Source organism: Haliotis rufescens, unplaced genomic scaffold (assembly GCF_023055435.1).
Source record: "Haliotis rufescens isolate VD_foot unplaced genomic scaffold, xgHalRufe1.0.p SCAF_16, whole genome shotgun sequence".
NCBI lineage: Eukaryota > Metazoa > Mollusca > Gastropoda > Lepetellida > Haliotidae > Haliotis > Haliotis rufescens.
In genome coordinates, this window is record NW_025963846.1 from 29,680,609 (window position 1) to 29,708,001 (window position 27,393).

General features: G+C 42.0%; 2 protein-coding genes across 3 annotated transcripts in view; both read left to right on the forward strand.

Moving 5' to 3' along the window:
• The first annotated feature begins 402 nt into the window (after positions 1-402).
• Positions 403-3,412, forward strand: LOC125380890 (prolow-density lipoprotein receptor-related protein 1-like). Its single transcript, XM_048396649.1, has 2 exons — positions 403-496; positions 1,509-3,412. Exons 1-2 carry the CDS (start codon positions 403-405, stop codon positions 3,410-3,412), a joined length of 1,998 nt encoding a protein of 665 aa, XP_048252606.1.
• A 1,881-nt stretch (positions 3,413-5,293) lies between these two features.
• Positions 5,294-27,393, forward strand: part of LOC124152958 (E3 ubiquitin-protein ligase RNF123-like) — a 60,464-nt gene continuing 38,364 nt past the window's right edge. For both annotated transcript variants that reach the window (XM_048397102.1, XM_048397103.1), the window contains exons 1-17: positions 5,294-5,489; positions 8,411-8,489; positions 9,911-10,008; positions 10,574-10,677; positions 11,690-11,744; positions 13,110-13,195; positions 13,776-13,862; positions 14,087-14,154; positions 15,381-15,506; positions 18,135-18,252; positions 20,271-20,399; positions 21,098-21,223; positions 22,224-22,316; positions 24,045-24,118; positions 24,873-24,975; positions 25,816-25,912; positions 26,775-26,836. In XM_048397102.1, coding sequence (XP_048253059.1) covers positions 5,423-5,489; positions 8,411-8,489; positions 9,911-10,008; positions 10,574-10,677; positions 11,690-11,744; positions 13,110-13,195; positions 13,776-13,862; positions 14,087-14,154; positions 15,381-15,506; positions 18,135-18,252; positions 20,271-20,399; positions 21,098-21,223; positions 22,224-22,316; positions 24,045-24,118; positions 24,873-24,975; positions 25,816-25,912; positions 26,775-26,836 — 1,572 coding nt within the window. In that variant the 5' untranslated portion in view covers positions 5,294-5,422. The remainder of the gene's footprint in view (positions 5,490-8,410; positions 8,490-9,910; positions 10,009-10,573; positions 10,678-11,689; positions 11,745-13,109; positions 13,196-13,775; positions 13,863-14,086; positions 14,155-15,380; positions 15,507-18,134; positions 18,253-20,270; positions 20,400-21,097; positions 21,224-22,223; positions 22,317-24,044; positions 24,119-24,872; positions 24,976-25,815; positions 25,913-26,774; positions 26,837-27,393) is intronic.

Consider the following 27,393-nt stretch of genomic DNA (forward strand, 5'->3'; position numbering starts at 1 on the left):
CGTCACACCCGTGTTCGTGGGTTTAACCAATGTGGTAAACGTCTAAGACCTGCATGACATCGGGTTTTCCTCCCACATCAAGCTGACACACTGTGATGTAACTGGAATACTGTCAAAAGTGGCGTTAAACCCAACTCACTCACTCACATGGGTTAAATTTCTGATATGAGCACACATTCTTATGTATGTTCAATTTTGCAAAATTGGTATATATTCAACTCCCTTACTCTTGAAAATGGCAAGGGACACTGTGATAACGACAGTGAACACTGGTAACGACAAAGGACAATTTGATAACGACAAGGGGCATTTTGGTAACAAGACATACCATGATAACCACAAGGAACACTGCTAACGACAATGATGAACACTGCGATAACAAGGGGCACTGTGATAACCACAATGAACACTGTGATAACCACAAGCAACACTGCTAACGACAATGAACACTGTGATAACGACAAGGAACAATGTGATAACGACAAGGAACACTATGGTAACAATAAAAGGCACTGATAACGACAAGGAACAATGTGATAACGACGAGGAATAATGTGATAACGACACGGAACACTATGGTAACGACAAGAGGCACTGATAACGACAAGGAACAATGTGATAACGACAAGGAAAATGTGATAACGACGAGGGACAATGCGATAAAGACAAGGGGCACTGTGATAACGACAAGGGACACTGTTATAACGACGAGGGACAATGCGATAAAGACAAGGGACACTGTTATAACGACGAGGGACAATGCGATAAAGACAAGGGGCACTGTTATAACGACAAGGGACAATGCGATAAAGACAAGGGACACTGTTATAACGAAGAGGGACAATGCGATAAAGACAAGGGGCACTGTTATAACGACGAGGGACAATGCGATAAAGACAAGGGGCACTGTTATAACGACGAGGGACAATGCCATAAAGACAAGGGGCACTGTTATAATGACAAGGGACACTGTGATAACGACAAGGGACACTGTTATAACGACAAGTAACACTGTGATAACGACAAGGAACACTGTGATTACAACAAGGAACACTGTTATAACGACAAGGGACCCATTGATAACGACAAGGGACAATGTTATAACGACAAGGAACACTGTGATAACGACAAGGAACAATATGATAACAAGGGGGCACAGTGATAACGACAATAAACACTGTTATAACGACAGTAAATTCTGATAAGGACAAGGGACATTTATAACGACAAGTGACGCTGTGGTAACGACAAGGGACACTGGTAACGACAATTTTATTATTAAGTGACATTGTAATAACGTTTGTTGTTTGACGCCGCAATCTGCAATATTCCAGCTTTATGACGGCGGGTCGTAAATAATCGAGTCTGGACCAGGAAATCCAGTGACCGACATCATGAGCATCGATCCACACAATTGGGATCGATGACATGCATCAACCACACCATCCCGTTAGTCGCCTCTAACGACAAGCATAGTCGACCTTTATGGCAAGCTTGGGTTGCTGAAGACCTTTTCAAACCCGGATTTTTCCACGGGTCTGATAACGACAAGGAACACTGTAATAACGACAAGGAACACTGTAATAACGACAAGGGACACTGTAATAACGACAAGGAACACTGTGATAACGACAAGGAACGCTGTATTAGCGACAAGGGACACTGTAATAACGACAAGGAACACTGTGATAACGACAAGGAACGCTGTATTAGTGACAAGGGACACTGTGATAACGACAAGGAACACTATGATAACGACAAGGAACGCTGTATTAGCGACAAGGGACACTGTGATAACGACAAGGAACACTATGATAACGACAAGGAACGCTGTATTAGCGACAAGGGACACTGTGATAACGACAAGGAACACTATGATAACGACAAGGAACGCTGTATTAGCGACAAGGGACACTGTGATAACGACAAGGAACACTGTGATAACGACAAGGAACACTGTGATAACGACAAGGAACACTATGATAACGACAAGGAACGCTGTATTAGCGACAAGGAACACTGTGATAACGACAAGGGACACTGTGATAACGACAAGGAACACTATGATAACGACAAGGAACGCTGTATTAGTGACAAGGGACACTGTGATAACGACAAGGGACACTGTGATAACGACAAGGAACGCTGTATTAGCGACAAGGGACACTGTGATAACGACAAGGAACACTATGATAATGACAAGGAACGCTGTATTAGCGACAAGGGACACTGTGATAACGACAAGGAACACTGTATTAGCGACAAGGGACACTGTGATAACGACAAGGAACACTATGATAACGACAAGGGACACTGTGATAACGACAAGGAACACTATGATAACGACAAGGGACACTGTGATAACGACAAGGAACGCTGTAATAACGACAAGGAACACTATGATAACGACAAGGAACACTATGATAATGACAAGGAACGCTGTATTAGCGACAAGGGACACTGTGATAACGACAAGGAACACTGTGATAATGACAAGGAACGCTGTATTAGCGACAAGGGACACTGTGATAACGACAAGGGACACTGTGATAACGACAAGGAACACTATGATAACGACAAGGAACACTGTGATAACGACAAGGAACACTATGATAACGACAAGGGACACTGTGATAATGACAAGGAACGCTGTAATAACGACAAGGAACACTATGATAACGACAAGGAACACTATGATAATGACAAGGAACGCTGTATTAGCGACAAGGGACACTGTGATAACGACAAGGAACACTATGATAACGACAAGGGACACTGTGATAACGACAAGGAACACTATGATAACGACAAGGGACACTGTGATAACGACAAGGAACGCTGTAATAACGACAAGGAACACTATGATAACGACAAGGAACACTATGATAATGACAAGGAACGCTGTATTAGCGACAAGGGACACTGTGATAACGACAAGGAACACTGTGATAATGACAAGGAACGCTGTATTAGCGACAAGGGACACTGTGATAACGACAAGGAACACTGTGATAACGACAAGGAACGCTGTAATAACGACAAGGGACACTGTGATAACGACAAGGAACACTGTGATAACGACAAGGAACGCTGTATTAGCGACAAGGGACACTGTGATAACGACAAGGAACACTATGATAACGACAAGGAACGCTGTATTAGCGACAAGGGACACTGTGATAACGACAAGGGACACTGTGATAACGACAAGGAACACTGTGATAACGACAAGGGACACTGTGATAACGACAAGGGACACTGTGATAACGACAAGGAACACTGTGATAACGACAAGGAACGCTGTATTAGCGACAAGGAACACTGTGATAACAGTTCATACATGCATCATGCAGTATATGCATTCTCGAGAATGCAACGGTTCCTACTCTGTGACTGTTGGGTTGAAATTTAAGGAGCGCTTCAAGTCCTGCTGATATAGCTCGTTCAGAAGTGGTCAAACATTTGTGCATCACTCAACTTTGAGATCATGATGAGTTCATGTGTAAATAATATAATTCATTAATTGATGTAAACACGGGCACTCTCTATACCATGCAGGCAGGGTCCATGTCACTAGCTTGTGCTAGACGAAGCTAATACATAATACTTACAAATCAGTGTCAAGAGAAGCGAACATACCAGTGAAGCCAAGGAGCAAATAGGAAACATTAATAATGTTTGGCGAGGTAAAAGACAACCACATTTTCCTTATTAGCATCAACAGATGTGTAACAGTGTTCGGTTGCTACAAAGTACTGCCGTTTCCCACATGTTACAACTTGCAAACCTATAAAACACTAGGCATTTATATAATCAAAACAGGCCTACTCGCAATTGAAAAAAACAACCCAACAAACCCTCCCCCCCAAAAAACAAAAACAAAAACAAATCCACAACAAACAAGCTACCAATGAAACATAAATCATAAATCTAAAAACAACAACACAACTTCACAAACTCTTTTAGATCCCCCATCTGATTAGCATGGCATATTTCAAAATCCAAATTTAATTCAAAATTAATTAAGCGACCATAAAGCCCCTCCAAGCTGCATGACCTTTCGGACAATGCCCTCCTCGACCACATCGGGGGTAGTGTCCGGCCCAGTCCTCTAACCTTTGATTGTGGGTTCGAATCCTGGTTCGCCCCGATTATGTTTCTAGGTTTGTCTGCACCATACCTGTGCTCGTGGGTTTCACCCAAGTGGTAAACCTGCATCACTTCGGGCTTTCCTCCCACATTAAACTGACACGCCGCGATATAACTGGAATAACGTTAAAAGCGGCGTTAAACCCAACTCACTCACTTACTCACTCTCGACCACATCATTCAATGACCTGGCGGGGCCGTGCGAGACATAAATGTCGTATATGTCTGAAAGCGCACTTTAAAACCCAAACTAAGTAAGTAAGTACTTGTTATTGTCCTTCGTGCGCTGATATTCCTCGGCTACCGATGTACCATCAAGCATCACATCAATACTACTCAGGTTTTAAAAGGGATATTTTTTATTTTTCTCGTTTATAAATTATTCGTTATTGTTTTGAAGTTGCTCTTCCAGAAAGGCTTCTATATACCGCGATCTCGATCTATCTACATTTAGTATCTCTAAATAGGACCACCACAGTACAATGATTCATATTATTTTCATCATATTATCTATATCTTTATGATAATGACAACTTGATGTGGAAGTTAGGAATAATTGGAAATGTTGTTTTTTAAGTCGATTGCATTTTTTTGGTACTAAGAAATTAGATATGCGTTATTATACACTGGCGAATTTTTTATTGTGTTAGTATTGTGACACAGAGTAAAATAAACCTGCTATTTAGAGTCAGTAATCGCTCTTTATTCGGGTAGAACGTATACAAAACATCTCCGTTCAGCTGATGCTTTCTACTATATTTAACAACAGTTGTTCATACTGTAGTACATTTTGTCTTGAGCGGAAGGATAAACGCACCTAGGGGAGATAGTTCAATATATTGAAGAGACTCACATTAATCCAGTGATATATATCAATACTCGTTGGTGGTTATATAAATAAGAACATTGAATTGTCCCTAAAATAGTTTTTCTTCCTTCGTAAATGATACGATGTTGCCTTTTGGCAAACATGGGCTGATAGGCGTAATGATATTCAATGATTACCTAATACGGACTTAATAATCAAAATATTATGTTATGTGTAGAAAAGATATACACCAATTGTCCTTGAAATCTCAGGTTGGGATATCAAAAACAATATTTATGATGACGATAGGTCTTATGGTAGACTTTTAGCTCGATTCTATTCACTTCGTACCTTTGAAAATGGTGACTTCCGGTTGAAAACAAGGAATTTCTCCTCCGATAATTTGAGCAGACGCCTCCCTGTCATGACAGGAATATTATTCTAATCACAATATAACTCTTCGTCATGGCTGACAGCAAAAAGAGCAGAGGGTTGGGTCACGTCGTAAGATCCCGAGAGTCTTCAGATCAAGGTATGTGTAAAGTTGTTCAACATTTTCAGTGGCATGATCAATGGATATTTTCTTGCCAATCTAAAACTTGTTTTTGTTTTGTTTTTGCAAACGGCGTGCAATCCATTAGTTCCAAATAATCTACTTGACATGTTTGAAGCATGCCATGTCGTGGTAGGAGAGCCTGTAGTCATATGGGTAATAGGAATCAAATAGTAACAAGGTCAACAGCGGTAGAAACTAACAGTTTTAACCCACAGGTCCTTTTAATGATGACATATAGCAAACCCCTTAAAAATGGCAAATTTCTACTAGTCCTTATGATACCTTAACTATTAGGCATTTTGGTAAGGACTACAGGACTAGTGCCAATTTCTAACACTGGGTCAATAACATATTAAAGGTTAATGAGAAACGGGTAAAAATAATAATTGGGAATCGATGTTTTTTTTCGATGTGTATTTTATTTGAAATAAAATGTTGATCGACAAGATCGTTTAGGCATGAGTAGTAAACATGGTAAATGCAGTTTGACGCTTTCCTGGTTTTCAAAGTAGCAATATTTATCATTTACAACTGATATTACTCTTACTCCATGAATGTACTAGGGCTGGGACGGGTAACTCGGGTATCCAGGTCGGGTTTGTACTGAGTAGGACCCGGGTACCCTCAGGACTACCCGGACCCATGGTTAGTCACGTGATATATTGTTTAATGACAAAAATTATCTAGAACTCAATGGTTACACTACAAGTCACTTATGTTTGCATTTCTTGCACCCAGCCAGCCATTCCTTCTGACTTTTCATATGGATGAATAAAGGTATAACTTAAGTCAACTTCAGTGTATGCATGACCAGATTATTTAATACATGTATCTAAATACGTTTTGCCAGGGCTATGGTAAAACAAAATTCCCAATCAGACATTTTGTATCTCTTGAGACCTATAGTGGGTACCCGGGTAGGGTCGGGTAATAGGGGGTTGGTACCGGGGTAGTAAATGTGGACTCGTCCAAGCCCTAGAATGTACACAGATACACATTCATAACAAAACATACAAAACAAACACGTTCAAACAGTAGGCTGATGTGCCTTTGAACTTGTGGAGGATAAGATATAAAAGGGCTCTTTTCTTTGACAATATATGGGGACTGGTTGTTTTAAAAGCTATACTAATTGCAATCATTAATCATACCATTTGTTACTGTTTTTTTTCCACTGGATACCCGGATTATATCCCAGAAATCTCTGCTAGTGTGGCCTGTGCTACACCCACTGTAGGTTTGATGCTTTTTTGATAGCATAAGGGGGAGCATGGGTGGCCCAGTCGTCGAAGGCGCCGCGATTCGCTGTGCAGAGTTGTGTCCCTTGGGCACGCCAGAAACCTATGATTGTGGGTTCGAATCCCGGTTCACCCCAATTATGTTTCTAGGTTTGTCAGCACCATACCCGTGCTTGTGGGTTTCACCGAAGTGGTAAACTTCTTAGACCTGCATCACTTTGGGCTTTCCTCCCACATTAAGCTGACACGCCGTGATATAACCGGAATAATGTTAAAAGCGGCGTTAAAACCCAACTCACTCACTCACTGATAGCATAAGGGTGTATCTTCACATTGATCAACAAAATAAATACAGTTTTGTCCTGGCAATAATAAAGAAATGTAGTGGTGGGATCGGTAATGTTGACAAAGTTTTGATAAGTCACCTGTCTGTACTGATAACAACAGTCCGAGTTAATTTCAAATCATAACATTCAACAGGGTGACGGACGAGATACCTGCGTCATTGAGGTTTATCAATGCACCATTCAGGTCTGTAAATACAAAAGGTAGACAAGAAATGTGATTGGCAGTTATTCCTGTAATGTCACAAATGTCAGTACTTTCACTAATAATTCTTCTGGTAGATGTAACAGTTGAATCTATAAAAAGTAAACACTTGAATAAGAACATAGAGATGGAAAAGTATTGCTTCACCTATTTAATCATCAAAATGAGTTGTGATATTAAAAGTTTGAAAGATGACCTTTCATGACCTAATCTGTCAGTAATAGTGACAGGGATATCACAACCCAGCAGTAGAAACTAACATTTTTAGCCCACTAGTTCTTATAATGATAGCATATAGCAACACACTTAAAAATGGCAAATTTCAACTAGTCCTTATGATACCTGAACTATTGGGAAGTTTGATAAGGACTATAGGACTAGTGCCAATTTCTAACTCTGAAACAAGTGAAAATATCTGTTTGGGAAATAACATGACAAACCACAAAGAGTCTCAAAAGCTTTGAATGATGATATTTTGTGAAACTGAAATCGTCACAAGTGTCAACTTCTGATTGTCCTTGAAAATCTTGGCATGTCGGGTCATCATCATCACTTTGTGAAGATAGTTCCCACAAAACGTCTTCATCTGTGAACATATGAGCGGCCATGTTTTTGTGGATTGGCACCTTCTTTCAGAAATGGTTTCAAGGGACTGTTGTGTGTCATAAATATATCGATGATGCAATGCAATTGTAATGTTTAAGCAGCCGATGGGCTGTGTCACACTGGATGATAAACGATAGAAGACATAGGAGCGTGGACGATGCTGAATTTTATTCCCTTGCTTCCATGACCGAAGGGGCATAACTCCCATGCCTTGTTGCACAAAGCATACCACTAAAATACATATCACACTGTGATATACTCGTGCTGACATGTGAACACTACAGCAATAACTATGAGAGGTAGGGGAGACAATAAACATTTGGAGGATACTTCAGTATCTGGCAACTCACAAAATATAATTATCTCAAATTTTCTCGATGTGTATGTTATCACTATCTTCCCCAAGGCCTTCACATGTAGGACACTTTGTGCTTAATTATTTTTCTATCGATGAATTTTCTGCCCCCAAAATGAGTTTTGGCCATCATTTCTTTATTTTGCTAGATCCCTACACACACAGTTTGCTGCGTCATGTGTTTTCTGATCAAGAAAAGTCGTCTGAAGCAGGGGCTGCTGGTGTTGAGTAAGTATGTGAGGTGGTTGTTCGTGAAACAAGTCTCCCAATTAAAGCATTTAAGGACAGAATACCTACTTGCTTGCCATGTAGTAGGGCTGAGATTTGTAACTCAGGTAGTCAGTCAGGTTGGGTGGGTTGTGAGTAGGACACGTGGTTAATCACGTGATATATTGTTTAATGACAATAACAATAAAACTCCATAGTTACACTACAAGTCGTTAGTGTTGGCATTTCTTTCTCACTAGACATGCATTCTTTCTGACTTTCATATGTTCCAGTACAGATAAAGCTGAAGTCAGTGAATGCATGATCAGATTGTATTATTCGTATTTCAAAATAATTTTTGCCAGGGGTCCGGCAAAACAATTCCTAGTCAGACATTTTGTACCCCAGTGGGTACTCGTGCAGGGTCGGGTAATAATGGGTTGGGTACCCAGGTAGTATATTTGTACTTGCCCCAGCCCTACCATGTGGTAATTTAAAGGATGGACTCATTGCTGACTAAGGTTATTAGGACATGACCCTCACTAACCTACTCCCATGTTTTGGGTAGCTCCGTGGTTAAAGCCTTTACTTATGATGCTGGTTATATTTAAATGTGAGGTGAGCTGAAATTGGGTTTAACGTCGCGTCCAAGATTATTGCACTTAAATAGCGACGTGCATGTACGTGTATGTGTTTGTGTGGTGGCTTGTACTAGTCTGGACTGATGCCGATTTTTAGTGCTAGCTCACTGAGATACCATGCCACAGTTTAACATGAATACCCCACTCAGACACAGTATGCTGACTCCGAGCCGACCAGTCCTTGTTTTAGCCCCTTAATGCTGAGCGCCAGACAGGGTAACAACAAGTACCATCTTTTAACGTCTTTTGGTATGGCGCGGGATCGAACCCCGGACCTTCTGCTCTCTGGGCGGACCCTACCATTAGACCACGGAGGTGGTCGGTTATGTTTAAAACCTGATTGGGTCATAAAAGAGATGTGGGAAGCCCATTGATATTGCCCTCTGCCCTGTGAATCACTTTATGAACTCTATTAACATGATTAAGACACCAAATTCATAAGTTTTATTTATATTTTATTTATTATGTCCTGAAGATGTTTAATGTATATATTTTGTTTGTTGTTAGTTGTTTTAGTATAATGTAGATACATATCTAGATACAGTCTCTAATACAAAGGTATATTTTTTCTTTCATTTGAAATATATTATGTGGTGGTTTTGCCTAGGACAAATGTCATTCGGACACATTCATTATTTTACCAACTTTTGGTAGGACAGTTTTATGTGCTGTTATCAAATTTGGAAAAAACCTCAGGACAGTTTTATTGACTATCAGTCAGTGTAACCAGAAACATAGCTGGTCCTTGGTTAGGACTTCCAAGTAATTGTTCTCGGGAAATGGTAATTATTTATTTTGCAGGAAAGCCATGGACCTACACAACCTGCAAAGCTACATCGACCTGTCTCTCAGTGACGCTGTCAACTTGCAGGGAGCTTGTGCTGGAGCACGGGAAGAAGGTCTGTCTGTAGCAGGGTTATCTAGTCTATATACTCAGGAGTGAGTGAGTTGGGCTTAATGCCGCTTTTAACAGTATTCCAGTCATATCACGGCGTGTCAGCTTAATGTGGGAGGAAAGCCCGAAGTGATGCAGGCCTCAGACATTTACCACTTCGGTGAAACCCATGAGCACGGGTATGGTGCTGACAAACCTAGAAACATAATCGGCGCAAACTGAGATTCGAACCCACAATCATACGTTTCTGGCGTGCCCAAGGGACGCAACTGTGCACAGCGAAACGCGGCGCCTTAGACGACTGGGCCACCTGTCCCCCCCCTATATACACAGGAAGAAGGTCAGTGGTTAAAGTGTTTGCTCGTCACGCCGAAGACCGGGTTTGATTCCAGACAATATTGCTAAAAGTGGCGTAAAACCTCTCTCTCTCTCTCTCTCTCTCTCTCTCTCTCTCTCTCTCTCTCTCTCTCTCGCTCACTCTCTCTCTCTCTCTCTCTCTCTCTCTCTCTCTCTCTCTCGCTCTCTCTCTCGCTCTCTCTCTCGCTCTAATCAAGGAAGTGTTGTTTCAGAGTCATCCCCAGATGAAAACTCAGGTCGAATCGGAAGTAAGGAGGTCTTCTTTGATATTTACTCCAATGTCGGGACACTCATCGTGGAGCCAGACAGGCTTGGGGTAGGAAGGATGTTGGATTTTACAAATAGGCATTATCTAGGGCTTAACTAAATAAAAGAATTGGTTCTCATGCAATGGTTTTTGAAAATAAAGTATGGGCGGCGGGCGGTGTTTTTGTTTTGTTTTTTGGTTGTTCAAACTCCTAACTAAATAAACAGTTGTGTACAATCAACCGGGGAAAGGGCCTCCCTACCTTGATGAGTTAAATACTAGAATACTGTAATTGATTACTGTTAGAGTTGGAATATTTAAGGATTTTTTATATTTTTTTAAAAATGGAAATTAAAACGAAACATGCGGCGAACTTTATGATGATGCGGGCAGTGCCTGAGAATCAAGACTATTATTTTTTAAGCCTAAATGTTTTAGCATGATTGGTGACATTCAATATGTTGGTTTAATTAGAATAATGTTGAAGTTCTTAACATTGTTGACAGAAATTAACATTCATTGCACAATGATAATAGACATGCTATGTAGTTGCTAGTACATGTTGTTATGGAAATTTAGGAAATTTGTGTCAGTCACGTTATCTGACATTTTTTTAACAGCAACAATTTAGCCTTGTTTACAGAAGCATGGTGAAACCTTGTGTACTGAAACATGGTGAAACCTTGTTTACTGAAACATGGTGAAACCTTGTGTACTGAAACATGGTGAAACCTTGTGTACTGAAACATGGTGAAACCTTGTTTACTGAAACATGATGAAACCTTGTTTACAGAAATATGGTTAAGCCTTGTTTCCTGAAACATGGTGAAACCTTGTTTACCACCCAGGAGACCATCAAATAGTGGTTGAGTCAATGTTAGACCATAATGACGATCATTGTTTTTCCCTTGGATGACGAAGTTACATTTTAGATGAGATATCGAGACAACAAGATGAAAGTTTCACCGTATATACCTACTTTGTAATGCAAGTTACAATAAGGCATCTGTAGGTATGATGTTGGCTAGAAATGCCGCTGATGTAAAGGTAACCATGGTAACAGTCTGTGTTTGGGCTTCAGGTCTCCAGTCTGAGTAACTTCAGCAGTATGAGGGCCAACACCTGTGTTTACAAAGGTAATGTATACATGCTTGCTTGTAGAACTAGAAGAGGGGACACGTGAAGATCCGGGGTAGAACAGGTCTTCAGCAACCCATGCTTGCCGTTAAAGGCGACTATGCTTGTCGTAAGAGGCTACCAACGGAATCGGGTTGTCAGCCTCGCTGACTTGGTTGATGTATGTCATCGATCCCAATTGCGTGGATTGAATCTCATTATGTCAGTCCCTTGTTGGTCTGATCCAGACTCGATTATTTACAGACCGCTGTCATATATCTGGAATATTGCTGAGTGCGGCGTTAAACAGCAAACAAACAATCAATCAATTGTAGAAGATCGGAATGTCCCCTACAAAACACATCTCTACTTTTATATTTTGACAAAACCTTTTCTTGTGGTAAATATTTGAAAAATAAACCAGAACTCTTACTGTCTGTATTTATACTGTGTTATTCGCCCTTGCTTGATGCACGAGGAATACGTTCTCTGTTGCAAGTGCACCAAGCTCTGTCGCGAGCTGATAATGCATGGTACACAACTCGTGGGATCCTAATCTAGTATTTTATCAACTCACTTGTGTGATGTAAGTACAAGCTGATGGGGATTATAGGAAATACAATGCCTTGAACAAAGATATATATGTTTTTATGATATACCTGAATTATGATATACAGAAATTAGCAATTGATTCCTGTGATTGAAGAAGCAAAACTATTTGTGACCAGTTTCCTTTTTATAATGTGTCTATGATGCATACATTGTGACATCTAACAAAATGGTGGCCAGTTACGAAGATGTCAGAAACGTGCAGGGAAACAGGTTTATGACAAATTATAGATGAAAGACAGTGTTCGAAATTGGCACTAGTCCTATAGTCCTTGCTAATAGGATGAGTAGAAATTTGCGATTTTTAAGGGTTTTGCTATATGTTATCATTACAAGGACTAGTGGATTAAATCTGCTTGTTTCTACCGCTGAAGGAGCGAATGCGATATATTGTGGTACGTATCGCCACTCAGGAATAATTATTGCTATAAATTGCTATACGAAAGTGGTTCCAATACACTCTATAGGTCTTCAGCAACCCATGCTTGCCGTGAAAGGCGACTATGCTTGTTGTAAAAGGCGACTAACGGGATCGGGTGGTCAGGCTCGATGACTTGGTAGATGCATGTCATCGGTCCCAAATGCGTGGATCGATGCGCATGATATTAATCACTGGATTGTCTGGTCCAGATTCGATTATTTACAGACTGCCATCATATAGCTGGAATACTGCTGAGTGCGGCGTTAAACAACAAACAAACCAAACAACAAACAAATCCAATAAACTCAGTCGTGTGGACTATGACCTGCACTGTGGACTGTCTGTCTGTCTTCAGGGAAGTGGGTGTATGAGCTGATGCTGGGCTCCAAGGGCGTAATGCAGCTGGGCTGGTGTACCATGCAGTGCAAGTTTTCACAAGAGGTAATGTCGTCATACAGACTTGAGGGTCCATGGAGCCGATATTCAGTCTGTTACTCATCTTGTTATTCTTCGTTGGTCAACTCTGCACTCAAGGTGCTACATGTCTAACACCTGCAAGACTTCTGGCTTTTAGTCCCTTGACATGCTGATGTGAAATATTGTTGACAGTGATGTTAATCCCAACTTAATCACTCTGGATACTGATGTTGAAATTGATGTCCAGATGAACATTGATAGATGAAGATGATACAGGGATACCTGTAAGTGCAGAGCCACACTTGCAGTGATCACGATGAACCTATGATCTGGATTAATGCTGTTGTATGGATTAACAGGATTTTACTGTAGTCTGGACGTTATGAAAGCTGCTGATGGTATTGATGATGATGTTGATAATGATGATGATGGTGTTGATAAAGATGGTGACGTTGATGGTGATGTTGATGAAGATGGTAATGATGGTGCCGTTGATGGTGATGTTGATAATGATGGTGACGTTGATGGTGATGTTGATAAAGATGGTAATGATGGTGACGTTGGTGATGGTGATGATGATGATATGATGGTGTTTCAATTACAGGAGGGTGTAGGCGACACTCAAGACTCCTATGCTTATGATGGGAGTCGACTGAGGAAATGGAATGTGAAGACACAGAAATATGGAGAAGTAACTAAACAAATTATACTACTTTCCATATCCTCACATGCATACATGTACATACTCTTTTGGATTTGAAAGTGTAAAGGCTATGAAACGAATTGCACAATTCCCAAGTTTTAATAGATTGTGTAAAAATATAATGACAGTACACTGTTGTTGATTTCGTTTCTTATCATGATTGTAATTGCGTAATATCATTTTATTTTTAACACTATTCTCCTTTTTGACAGCCATGGTTGACTGGAGATGTGATCAGTTGTGCCATTGACTGTGATGAAGGAACGATGACATTTTACAGGTACGATACTCCGAGGAAAACATAGCATTCATGATGTGTGTAACAGAGGTCCTCTTTTATGGACAGTCGGGGGCACGGGTGGCCCAGTCGTCTAAGGCGCTGCGATTCGCTGTGCAGATTTGCGTCCCTTGGGCCCGCCAGAAACCTATGATTGTGGGTTCGAATCCCGGTTCGCCCCGATTATGTTTCTAGGTTTGTCAGCACCATACCCGTGCTTGTGGGTTTCACCGAAGTGGTAAACGCCTTAGACCTGCTTCACTTCGGGCTTTCCTTCCACATTAAGCTGACACGCCGCGATATAACTGGAATACTGTTAAAAGCGGTGTTAAACCCAACTCACTCACTCACTCACTCACTCACTCACTCACTCACTTATGGACAGTCACTCTGTCATCCGTCCTTTCCTCCTTCAGTCCATTTGGGACAAATTTTATCAAAAACTGTTTAACTGGTCATGATAAGTTAATAAATTGGTGTCTTAAATTCATTCTTTAGAGAGTTATGGCGCTTGTTTCATGCTTTTGAACTTAGTGCATACTGCTAAAATGGGACAAGTTTTCTCAGAAACTACTGAAGTTACATGAATGAAAATTTGCAAGCTTATCTAACAGATACTTCTCAAGAATGAGTTCGAGAATTGGTGCTATAAATTCTTTTTTCCAGAGAAGGGGCCTTTTGTGTTTATCAATTTCACATTAATTTTTTTTTCTGATGACATAAAATGACCCCACTGCCTATCTCTCCTTAGCTATACTGGACTCATTTTTTAGTAGTGTTATTCACTACTAGAGGAACAAATTGCATCCTCATGTGCCATTTGGCCGGGGATAGTGATAACGCTGTTTTTCTGTGTCTTGGTATTTTTCGGTGATATGATTAACATATGTGAAAATTTATGGTAACTTCCATGTGAAATAATGAGTGAGTGAGTGAGTGAGTGAGTGAGTGTCGTTTGACGCTTTTAGCAATATTCCAGTAATACAAGTATCGTGACACGTTTTGTGACATACGTATTCAGATGCTTTGTAGTGTACCCTCATCACCGTGACAGTTTATCATGGGATGTTCAAGAGCAAAATGATAAAAAAAAAAGTTTAAAGAAATTTGGTTGCAAAATTTAATTAGATATTGAACAATTTGAATACACACTCCACATTCTTTCTTTGCATAACTTCAAAAAATGATTGCCTGGATTAACATGTACTAATAATCTGGCAATGTTTCAGAAATGGAAACTGCATGGGACAGGCCTTTTCAACAGTTCGTCGCGGGCCAGGCCTGGCCTACTTCCCTGCTGTTAGTCTTTCAATATCGGAGAACCTTCGTGCCAATTTTGGCGCCACACCTCTAAGGTAGTGATACAGAATCCATTAGATGGGGGAAGGTCTGGTTTGATGTTCCCTATCCCTCATTATCCAGTGGATCATCATCCATTTATCCATTACAGCTAAAATGGATAGAATTATCACTAACCCGCTTGCATGTTATCAGAATTGAACGGGCCACTTCAACTTTATAATGCCCTCATATTGCTTGTCGACGGGCCATTATCACGCCCGTTGCAAGGTGATGTCATATGGACTGGGATTTGAATGACACGATGCTACAGTGGTCCAATCAGAATGCACACATCAGTGAGAGGGATACTGTGCCATGTTAGTGATAGAGATAGGGGTAGCTACGGGGTTGAATGGATATATATCATAAAAGAATGGTAAAATATTCATGATTAAATACTACATAACAATTCAGGATGTATTTTTTTATCAGCTGTGAAATTTCAAGTAGTTTAAATGATAAGATGGGTAACACAAGAGAAATCATGCCATTGCTGCATAACATGAAATCAGTATTAGACCTTGATGTGTATCTCCTTGTATGGGGGTTAATGTATCTTGAACAGATATCCGCTGGAAGGGTATCAACCACTGCAAGACCCCCCCCCCCCCCCCCAAGTCAGATCTAGTTGTGTATCTCCTTGTATGTGGGTTAATGTATCTTGAACAGATATCCGCTGGAAGGGTATCAACAACTGCAAGACCCCCCAAGTCAGATCTAGTTGTGTATCTCCTTGTATGTGTGTTAATGTATCTTGAACAGATATCCGCTGGAAGGGTATCAACCACTGCAAGACCCTCCCAAGTCGGATCTAGTTGTGTATCTCCTTGTATGTGGGTTAATGTATCTTGAACAGATATCCGCTGGAAGGGTATCAACCACTGCAAGACCCTCCCAAGTCAGATCTAGTTGTGTATCTCCTTGTATGTGGGTTAATGTATCTTGAACAGATATCCGCTGGAAGGGTATCAACCACTGCAAGACCCCCCCAAGTCAGATCTAGTTGTGTATCTCCTTGTATGTGGGTTAATGTATCTTGAACAGATATCCGCTGGAAGGGTATCAACCACTGCAAGACCCCCCCAAGTCAGATCTAGTTGTGTATCTCCTTGTATGTGGGTTAATGTATCTTGAACAGATATCCGCTGGAAGGGTATCAACCACTGCAAGACCCTCCCAAGTCAGATCTAGATGTGTATCTCCTTGTATGTGTGTTAATGTATCTTGAACAGATATCCGCTGGAAGGGTATCAACCACTGCAAGACCCCCCCAAGTCAGATCTAGTTGTGTATCTCCTTGTATGTGTGTTAATGTGTCTTGAACAGATATCCGCTGGAAGGGTATCAACCACTGCAAGACCCCCCCAAGTCAGATCTAGTTGTGTATCTCCTTGTATGTGTGTTAATGTATCTTGAACAGATATCCGCTGGAAGGGTATCAACCACTGCAAGACCCCCCCAAGTCAGATCTAGTTGTGTATCTCCTTGTATGTGTGTTAATGTATCTTGAACAGATATCCGCTGGAAGGGTATCAACCATTGCAAGACCCCCCCAAGTCGGATCTAGTTGTGTATCTCCTTGTATGTGTGTTAATGTATCTTGAACAGATATCCGCTGGAAGGGTATCAACCACTGCAAGACCCCCCCAAGTCAGATCTAGTTGTGTATCTCCTTGTATGTGTGTTAATGTATCTTGAACAGATATCCGCTGGAAGGGTATCAACCACTGCAAGACCCCCCCAAGTCAGATCTAGTTGTGTATCTCCTTGTATGTGTGTTAATGTGTCTTGAACAGATATCCGCTGGAAGGGTATCAACCACTGCAAGACCCCCCCAAGTCAGATCTAGTTGTGTATCTCCTTGTATGTGTGTTAATGTATCTTGAACAGATATCCGCTGGAAGGGTATCAACCACTGCAAGACCCCCCCAAGTCAGATCTAGTTGTGTATCTCCTTGTATGTGTGTTAATGTATCTTGAACAGATATCCGCTGGAAGGGTATCAACCACTGCAAGACCCCCCCAAGTCAGATCTAGTTGTGTATCTCCTTGTATGTGTGTTAATGTATCTTGAACAGATATCCGCTGGAAGGGTATCAACCACTGCAAGACCCCCCCAAGTCAGATCTAGTTGTGTATCTCCTTGTATGTGTGTTAATGTATCTTGAACAGATATCCGCTGGAAGGGTATCAACCACTGCAAGACCCCCCCAAGTCAGATCTAGATGTGTATCTCCTTGTATGTGTGTTAATGTATCTTGAACAGATATCCGCTGGAAGGGTATCAACCACTGCAAGACCCCCCCAAGTCAGATCTAGTTGTGTATCTCCTTGTATGTGTGTTAATGTATCTTGAACAGATATCCGCTGGAAGGGTATCAACCACTGCAAGACCCCCCCAAGTCAGATCTAGTTGTGTATCTCCTTGTATGTGTGTTAATGTATCTTGAACAGATATCCGCTGGAAGGGTATCAACCACTGCAAGACCCTCCCAAGTCAGATCTAGTTGTGTATCTCCTTGTATGTGTGTTAATGTATCTTGAACAGATATCCGCTGGAAGGGTATCAACCACTGCAAGACCCCCCCAAGTCGGATCTAGATGTGTATCTCCTTGTATGTGTGTTAATGTATCTTGAACAGATATCCGCTGGAAGGGTATCAACCACTGCAAGACCCCCCCAAGTCAGATCTAGTTCGGGCTCAAGTTCTGTTTGGCTACCTGGAGAAGCTCCTGCCTGTTATGATAGAAGATGATAAGGTGAGACAGGCTCTGTACAGGATGTCTAGGATTTTGATGATGTTAATTGTTTGATGTGGTTGATGTAGATTGTGAGCAAACTGGTGCAGATCAGTAGAGACATTGTGTCTCACACTTCTGGCGCTGTTGATAATGTCCTTTTGTTGCAGTGACGCGTTTTGATAGAATTAATGATGACAAGCTTGATAAAACAGATATGTAAAATATATATTATGCAAAGAGAGAAGGGAATATTTTGGTTTGAGGTGAAACCACAGGAAAATACACCAATGTCTGGCAATGAAAGAAGGTGATTTATGTGGCAAGAACATTTCAAGCTCAAGCTCCCAAACACGGCATGGTTACAGTCATGAGGCACGTGACCTCGCACAGCATATGCATGGGCTGATATGCCAGATTTACCATTGTCACTCTCTCGGTTGTTTTCTTTGAACCAAATGCTCAAAGACACTTTATTAAAATATTGATGGCCACAACTTCCTGCAGGTCAATCAGAGGCATCAGTGGTGTAGGGAATGTCAGCACTGGGACAATACAGCTGGGGCTAATGTCATGTTTTCTGACGAATCGAGGTTCACTCTCGACTTCATGATTGGAGGAACGTTAACATTGTACAGCATGATTGTTTTTGGGGTGGGTCTGTAACAGTATCGGTAGGTGTCACTAAGACTGGCCGAACTGCACTCCATATTGTCCATGGCAGAGTCACAGATCAGTACCATGAAGACATCACTGCAGCACCCATGGTGCCATTGGCACAACGTTTCATCTTTCAAGATGATAATGCACATGCTCATCATGCCAGGATTGTGCCAATTCCTCCAACAACAAGACCTGTGAAGATCTGGGGTAGAATAGATCTTCAGCAACCCATGCTTGCCGTAAAAGGCGACTTTGCTTGTCGCAAGAGGTGACTAACGGGATCAGGTGGTCAGGCTTGCTGACTTGGTTGATGCATATCATCAATCCCAATTGCATGGATAGATGCTCATGATATTAATCACTGGGTTGTCTGGTCCAGACTTGATTATTTACAGACCGCTGTCATTTAGCTGGAATATTGCTGAGTGAGGCGTTAAACAACAAACCAACCTACCAACCTCCAACCTCCAACAACAAAACATCCATGTCATGCCATGGCCAGCACTTAGTCCTGAGCAGTGTGAAACTCCTGCTTGGTGTACACTGTCATGGTAGGCAGGGAACTTGCCTTTAAGCCACTGAATTTTCCTGTTTTGAATACAGTGGAACCACACTTATACAGACCCTGATACCCAGAAACCTTGCCTTCTGGACGTGAAATGAATTAACAACTACATAAAATTCTTCTTTTATCCGTAACTCTGGTTCCGGATGGTGAATTTCAATTACCACCAGTGCCAAATACATACTATTGTGTTCTTCTTCATGGACAGGGACCACGCTTGACGATGTTCGTCTTTGTAATTCATCACCTGACAGTCAACATCTAGGGGCCGGGTTTGAAGTGATCAGTGTTTTAATTAGTTACATGTCTTGCTCGTTAGTTCGGCAATTATTGTAATTTGACACTGAGGTGATTTGCCGGAGTCATTTGGTAACAAGAATATTATGTTATAGAGTTTTTTGTGCCTCTGTAGAATTTTCATAGGGTTGGTAACTCTCATCAGTTAACAAATGATTCAGATATCCGGAAACTTGTTTAAATGTGGAAAATATTTAAGGGCGGATACAACATTTTTAAAAGGGAGGGGTCCAATAACCAAATCCTCTCTCCACGTGTGTGTGTGTGTGTGTGTGTGTGTGTGTGTGTGTGTGTGTGTGTGTGTGTGTTTTGTCTATAACAGACTACATAGGTCTTTTTTCAAATCCAGACACCCCCCCCCCCACACACACACACACACCCCACCCCCCCACCTCTCATCCCCCTTCTGCATCCGCATGAGAAAATGCAAGTGTCCGGATAAGCAAGATTTGACTGTTCTTCATTCCCAGTCAGTGCTCTTCAGTTTGAAAGAAACATTATTTTGAATTTTCAGGTTATTGGTGCTGAAGTGATTCAGGGCAAAGGAGAGGAGGCTCTACCTCCTCTGACAGAACACCGGACTCGGCGATGTACGGCCATGCTGGTGGCGGCACATATATTTGAAAAATTGGCGCCACTCTTGGTAGGGAATGATTATTTCTGCTGTAAGATTACCACGGTCTGTGATTCCCTGTATACTGATCTTGTTTTGATGTAAAGTCAGAGTTCACTTATGGATTCCACTTTATTCCAGGCCCAGCGATCTTAGTGCTCAGTTGGTCGTAACTCCCATACTTTATCATAGGCTTACGATCAACTTAGCGCTAAGATCACTTTGTGGAACGGGGCCCAGGTGATGAGTTGTTGGTGCTTGTCGCCATGACAATGGCTTACATTATCTTTTAGTGGCGTTTTAGATTTTGAAGAGAAAATAACATCAGAGTTGACTTGTGGATTTCTTCTACTTCATTCAGTAATAAACAACTGAAATCCTTAGATCTTCTTTTGAAACTAAATGTTCTAAATGCCATGTAAGGATATTGTTTTTATTAAACTTTGTCACAGTGATATGGGGATCCTTGGCCATGTTTCATACTCAGTATCTGCCCATAGCTTAGGTTTCTACCAGCCCTAAGTTGTCTTTACGTTACTTCCAGTCAACTTTAATCATAAATACAATTGTTAGCCGCCTTTATCAGATCAGTTTTGGTCGACTTGCTACAAGTAATGATCAATATGTGATATGTGAAATATGTTGTTAGACATCTGTAGGAATTGCTTAAATTTTCCTATACTTTGCACCAACAGTAATTAAGATGATTCATGGTTTTCATGTTTCAGAGAAGTGCCTACATTGTAGAAGGGCATTTGTTAAAGTTTTTGTTGAAGTTCCGCGACTGTGATATACATCTATCAGAACAGCCTTACATATCGAAGCTGCTGGACCTGTTCTGGGCTCTACTTCAGGTAAGCCGCATGGGGACACTGGGTGAGAACTGATCCCCAGCAACCTGTGCTGGTCTTCAGAGGCCACTTCATGAATTGGGTGGTTACTTGGGCTATATGGCGAGGTCGGGTAGCCAAGTGGTTAAAGTGTTCGCTCGTCACACCGAAGACCTGGGTTCGATTCCCGACATAGGTATAACGTGTGAAGCCCATTTGTGGTGTCCCCTGCCGTGATATTGCTGGAATATTGCTAAAAGTGGTGTAAAACCTCTCACTCACTCACTCACTCACTCACTCACTCACTCACTCACTCACTCACTCACTCACTCACACTCACTCACTCACTCACTCACTCACTCACTCACTCACTCACTCACTCACTCACTCACTCACTCACTCACTCACTCACTCACTCACTCACTCACTCACTCACTCACTCACTCACTTTGGCTATATATAGCGTGCCATCTTACCTTGATTGCATGGATTGTTGCTCATAATATCAATTACTGGATTAACTGGTCCAGACTTGATTATGTACAGGGCGCCATCATATCGTTGAAATACAAACAAACAAACAATATGTATCATCATTTGTACAAGAATTAACCACTTATGTTTGTTTGTTGTTTAATGCCCCAGTTTGACGGTGGTCTGTATATAATCATGTTTGCACTAGACAATCAAGTGATTGACATCATGAGCATTGATCGATGCAAGTGGTACACAATGACAGGCATGAACCAAGTCGATGAGTCTGACCACCTGACTTGTCTGATTAAGTGGTTGCCTCTAACGACAAGCATGGGTTGCTGATGACCAATTCTAACCCAGACCTACACAGGTTTAACCACTTGAGAACACTGTAAACACTCATATTTATGCAAATCTTTAAAAAAAGTTTATGTAAAAATTTGTTTTGCAGTAAATGCCCAGATTGTGATGTATCAGTAGCATAATGTCAATGAGGGGTACATTTATAACTTATCACACATTAAACACATTTTTTCTTTTCCTCCAGGATTTCGAGCTGAAGACATGTCTGGAGCATCTGGTGACCACGCTACTGTCATCCTATCGCTTCTCCCCTGTAACTTCAGATTTCCGATATCCGGTAAGCTATGCCTCAATACTGCAACTTTACTATCACATTAATCCCCATGGGCTGCTCACTAGAATGGATCCGGTGGTGAGGCTTGGTGGTGTGGATGATTGCATGTCACTGACAGCATGGGCTGCTCACTAGAATGGATCCGGTGGTGAGGCTTGGTGGTGGGGATGATTGCATGTCACTGACAGCATGGGCTACTCACTAGAACGGATCAGGCGGTGAGGCTTGGTGGTGGAAATGATTGCATGTCACTGACAGCATGGGCTGCTCACTAGAATGGATCTGGTGGTGTGGATGATTGCATGTCACTGACAGCATGGGCTGCTCAATAGAATGGATCAGGTGGTGAGGCTTGGTGGTGTGGATGATTGCATGTCACTGACAGCATGGGCTGCTCACTAGAATGGATCCGGTGGTGAGGCTTGGTGGTGGGGATGATTGCATGTCACTGACAGCATGGGCTACTCACTAGAACGGATCAGGCGGTGAGGCTTGGTGGTGGAAATGATTGCATGTCACTGACAGCATGGGCTGCTCACTAGAATGGATCTGGTGGTGTGGATGATTGCATGTCACTGACAGCATGGGCTGCTCAATAGAATGGATCAGGTGGTGAGGCTTGGTGGTGTGGATGATTGCATGTCACTGAAAGCATGGGCTGCTCACTAGAATGGATCCGGTGGTGAGGCTTGGTGGTGGGGATGATTGCATGTCACTGACAGCATGGGCTGCTCACTAGAACGGATCAGGCGGTGAGGCTTGGTGGTGGGGATGATTGCATGTCACTGACAGCATGGGCTGCTCACTAGAATGGATCCGGCGGTGAGGCTTGGTGGTGTGGATGATTGCATGTCACTGACAGCATGGGCTGCTCACTAGAATGGATCCGGTGGTGAGGCTTGGTGGTGGGGATGATTGCATGTCACTGACAGCATGGGCTGCTCACTAGAATGGATCCGGTGGTTGGGATGATTGCATGTTACTGACAGCATGGGGTGCTCACTAGAGTGGATCAGGTGGTGAGGCTTGGTGACGTGGATGATTGCATGTCACTGACAGCATGGGCTGCTCACTAGCATGGATCCGGTGGTGAGGCTTGGCGACGTGGATGATTGCATGTCACTGACAGCATGGGCTGCTCACTAGAATGGATCCGGTGGTGAGGCTTGGCGACGTGGATGATTGCATGTCACTGACAGCATGGGCTGTAGCTCATGTCAACCACTGATTTGTGGGGTCCACATTTGCTTATTTTAAGGTGAAAGTGATGTGGCTGGAATAATGCTGACTGACTACTCACTCTACCAATAGACCTAGGGGGTACAGTTCTCTGAGATATGCCTTACTTACTGCAGGGGGCACGGGTGGCCAAGTCGTCTAAGTCGCTGCAATTCGCTGTGCAGATTGTGTCCCTTGGGCATGCCAGAAACCTATGATTGTGGGTTTGAATCCCGGTTCGCCCTGATTATGTTTCTAGGTTTGTCAGCAGTATACCCGTGCTTGTGGGTTTCACCGAAGTGGTAAACGTCTGAGACTTGCATCATTTCGGGCTTTCCTCCCACATTAAGCTGACACGCCGTGATATAACTGGAATACTGTTAAAAGCGGCGTTAAACCCAACTTACTCACTACTTACTGCATCTTAGAACAGTAGGTGTCTGTAAAATATTTCTGTGTAATGATGTTTGCAGCGGTCTCTGCGTGTTAATAGCTCTTGCCTTGTCTTTTCAGAAATTGTATCTGAACCTCACCCTGGCAATACTACAACACGGACGCACAAGAAAACACCTGCTGGCCAATGTTCTATATCCTTCACTCTATATACTTCTTTGTCATGTTCTATGTTTTACACAAATGCATAAGATTCCTCTCTGGCAGAGGAATTGTTGTACCCTGAGAAATTGTGGTTAACTTCTGCTCAAGTTTCCCGGGTAATCTTTATGTCATATTTTCCTCACATTGCCATGAAAATATATTTCCATTCTTGAAAATTAATAGGCATAGTGGCTTCAACAGTTTTGGAGGAGGCTTTCTTATGTTTATGAACTGTTAGGCTTTAAAAAACAGAATCGTTTCTCAGGCATTGACCTTTGAAAATATGGTGGTCTTTTTTGCTTGTTCAAACTAGTATGCAACCAAATATACAGGTGTGCACCATCAACCTGGGAAAGGGCCTCCCTACATAAACAAGCATACAAACTCCTATTACCGCCATGACCACAACACGAGATGCGCAGTAAAGCAGTGTGCATGTAAAGGGAGGTAACTGTGTGTATATTGGATCGCATTGTTTTTATAAGTATTAGGAGTTATAATTTTTTTCTTGAAAATGGAAATAAAAACAAAACGTGTGGCAGACTTGATGATGATGGGGGCGGTGTCTGAGAACCAAGACCAATATTTTTTTTAGCCTTACGTATTGTTTTGAGAATGCTTCTCCTTCTGTTCCTGTCGTGTCAAGGGAACATCACAGCCTGTTTTATTAGAGAATCCTGACATTTGAGTTACACACTGAATCTTCACTTTTGTCTTGTTGTTGTATCCTTGACTGTGGTGCACATTTGACAAGGTGAAGTTCCCCATCTTCCTACATATCAAACCCCCTGACGACGGAGGCCTGGCGGAGATGGTGCCGATAGTGTACTGGGAGTACCAAACCAAGGTAAGTGTTCACACATTTGTAAACAGATACCAAATATCAGTGTTCGAAATACCTGCCTGCCCGACCGTCCGAGACGGGTTGATTTCAACTCGGGCTGCCAGATTTTCAAATCCCCATGCCCGACGGTCGGGTTATATTTCATATGTGAAAATATTCAAAATATTTCCCGATGATAAGCATTAATTCACATGTAAAGATGAATGATAAAATGTAACCAAAAAGAAACCCCGTTAGCTTATCCTGAGAAACATATGATTATAGTGGGCAGACAGGTTTTGGTCAGGGCTGGCAGGTATTTCAGCTAGCCAGTCCTGTGGTCTGGCTGAAATTTTTGGGAGTGTCATACCCTGCAAATATCCATAAAAATCAGTTTCCAAGCATAGACAGTGGTCTGATTAATTTAGACCTGGTAATATATGATGCCGCTTGAAAAGGTGTGGCCAATGTCATGAAGATGGACATGCCTTATGAAACTGGCAAGTCAATGTCTCAATCCAGTATATGCTACTTAGGCAATTTTAGCATCTTGTTGATGTACAATTTGGTCACTAGGAATGACTTTCTTACTATAAATAAAATATGAATTTGATCATTTTTTGTGTCCTGACTGACACAACCTTTGAGAATGAACAGACATTATTAAAATTGGAAGGACCCTGGTTTAAATTCAACTGATGAAATATTAACATGTCTGGTCTGACCTTGCCATCATCGTAGCCTGGGACTGGGACACTGTTCGTTCCCCTGTCATGGGATAGCCTGGCCCAGTGATTATGTACAGGCTGCTGTCATACAGCTGAAATATTTGTCTCCGTGGTGTAAAGTAACAAACAATTGCAGGAGGAAGATGACCCTGTTCCCGATGAACCCCCCGAGGTTCTCCGGAAGAAGAAAGACTACCTGGCCTCCTGTGAAGAACTCCGGAAACAAATTGAAGGTGAAGTGTCCCTCCCTCCAGCTTCTTCATCTAACTCCAATTGAAATGTTTGTGGTCGGGTAGCCTAGTGGTTAAAGCATTTGCTTGTCACGCTGAAGACCCGGGTTCGATTCCCCCCATGGGTACAATGTGTCAAGCCCATTTCTGGTGTCCCCCGCCGTGATATTGCTGGAATATTGCTAAAAGCGGCGTAAAATCAAACTCACTAGTTTGTTGTGACTTTTTAACAGGTGTTAGACAAAGTATCCATTACCAAAAGCTCCATGCCCTTTTCTAAGGTTAGGGACTGGACCATGATGGTACATGTATTCATAGGGGGCACTGTAGCTCACCTGACAAGAAAGGTGTTGATCCTGTTCAGGAACTCACGTCAGTTTATGTAGTTTTGATCGTGGCGGGTGTGTAGTTCATGTGATATGTTTAGGAGAAAACATGCCTTCGAGGTTTTGGTAGAAAATGTAAACATGAGGGAGAGGGAGATCCCAAGGACCCGAAGTGAACACATATTGAAGTCATGACAAGTAAAATTGAACAACTTTTCATCACCTACCCCGGTGGCTCAGTGGGAAAACGGTGGGTTACAAAAAGAAACACGATATGTGAGGTTGCAGGTTCGATTGCCGTCATCCATAATGTTTCATTTCTTGTCTTTGATTTTAGAACTTTGGACGTTTGAAACACCAAGTACAAATTTCATCTTCCACTGAACTCATCAGGTCTTACCAGGAAAAAGTAAAACCTCCTAGCCTGCTTACTTGGACAAAAAGATAGGAAGATAGGAGATGTTCAGAGATAGGAAGATACATACAGTACAATAGGCAATAGTGGCCGTAGGTTTATAAGTAATATTACTCTGTTTCAGAGGTTGAAGATATCCAAGTGGCGATGCTCAAAGTACTTCTGATTTGGAATGACCCCAAAGATGTAAGACATTTCTGTTGTTACTCTCACCCTTAGACGTTTGTATTAACTATTTCATGTTGAATGACAGGACAAAGTAAGACCAGGTTTCAATACATGATGGTTTACTGTTTAAAATACTCACTGGCCATTGCTGGCTGATCTAGACACGTGTGTTTGGCCTGTACCCGTGTATGATCCAGACACACTTGTTTGGCCTGTACCTGTGTATGATCCAGACAAAAATGTTTGGCCTGTACTTATGTATGATCAAGACACAAGTGTTTGGCCTGTACCTGTGTATGATCCAGACACACTTGTTTGGCCTGTACCTGTGTATGATCCAGACACAAATGTTTGGCCTGTACTTATGTATGATCAAGACACAAGTGTTTGGCCTGTACCTGTGTATGATCAAGACACAAGTGTTTGGCCTGTACCTGTGTATGATCAAGACACAAGTGTTTGGCCTGTACCTGTGTATGATCCAGACACAAGTGTTTGGCCTGTACCTGTGTATTATCCAGACACAAGTGTTTGGCCTGTACCCGTTTATGATCCAGACAAAAGTGTTTGGCCTG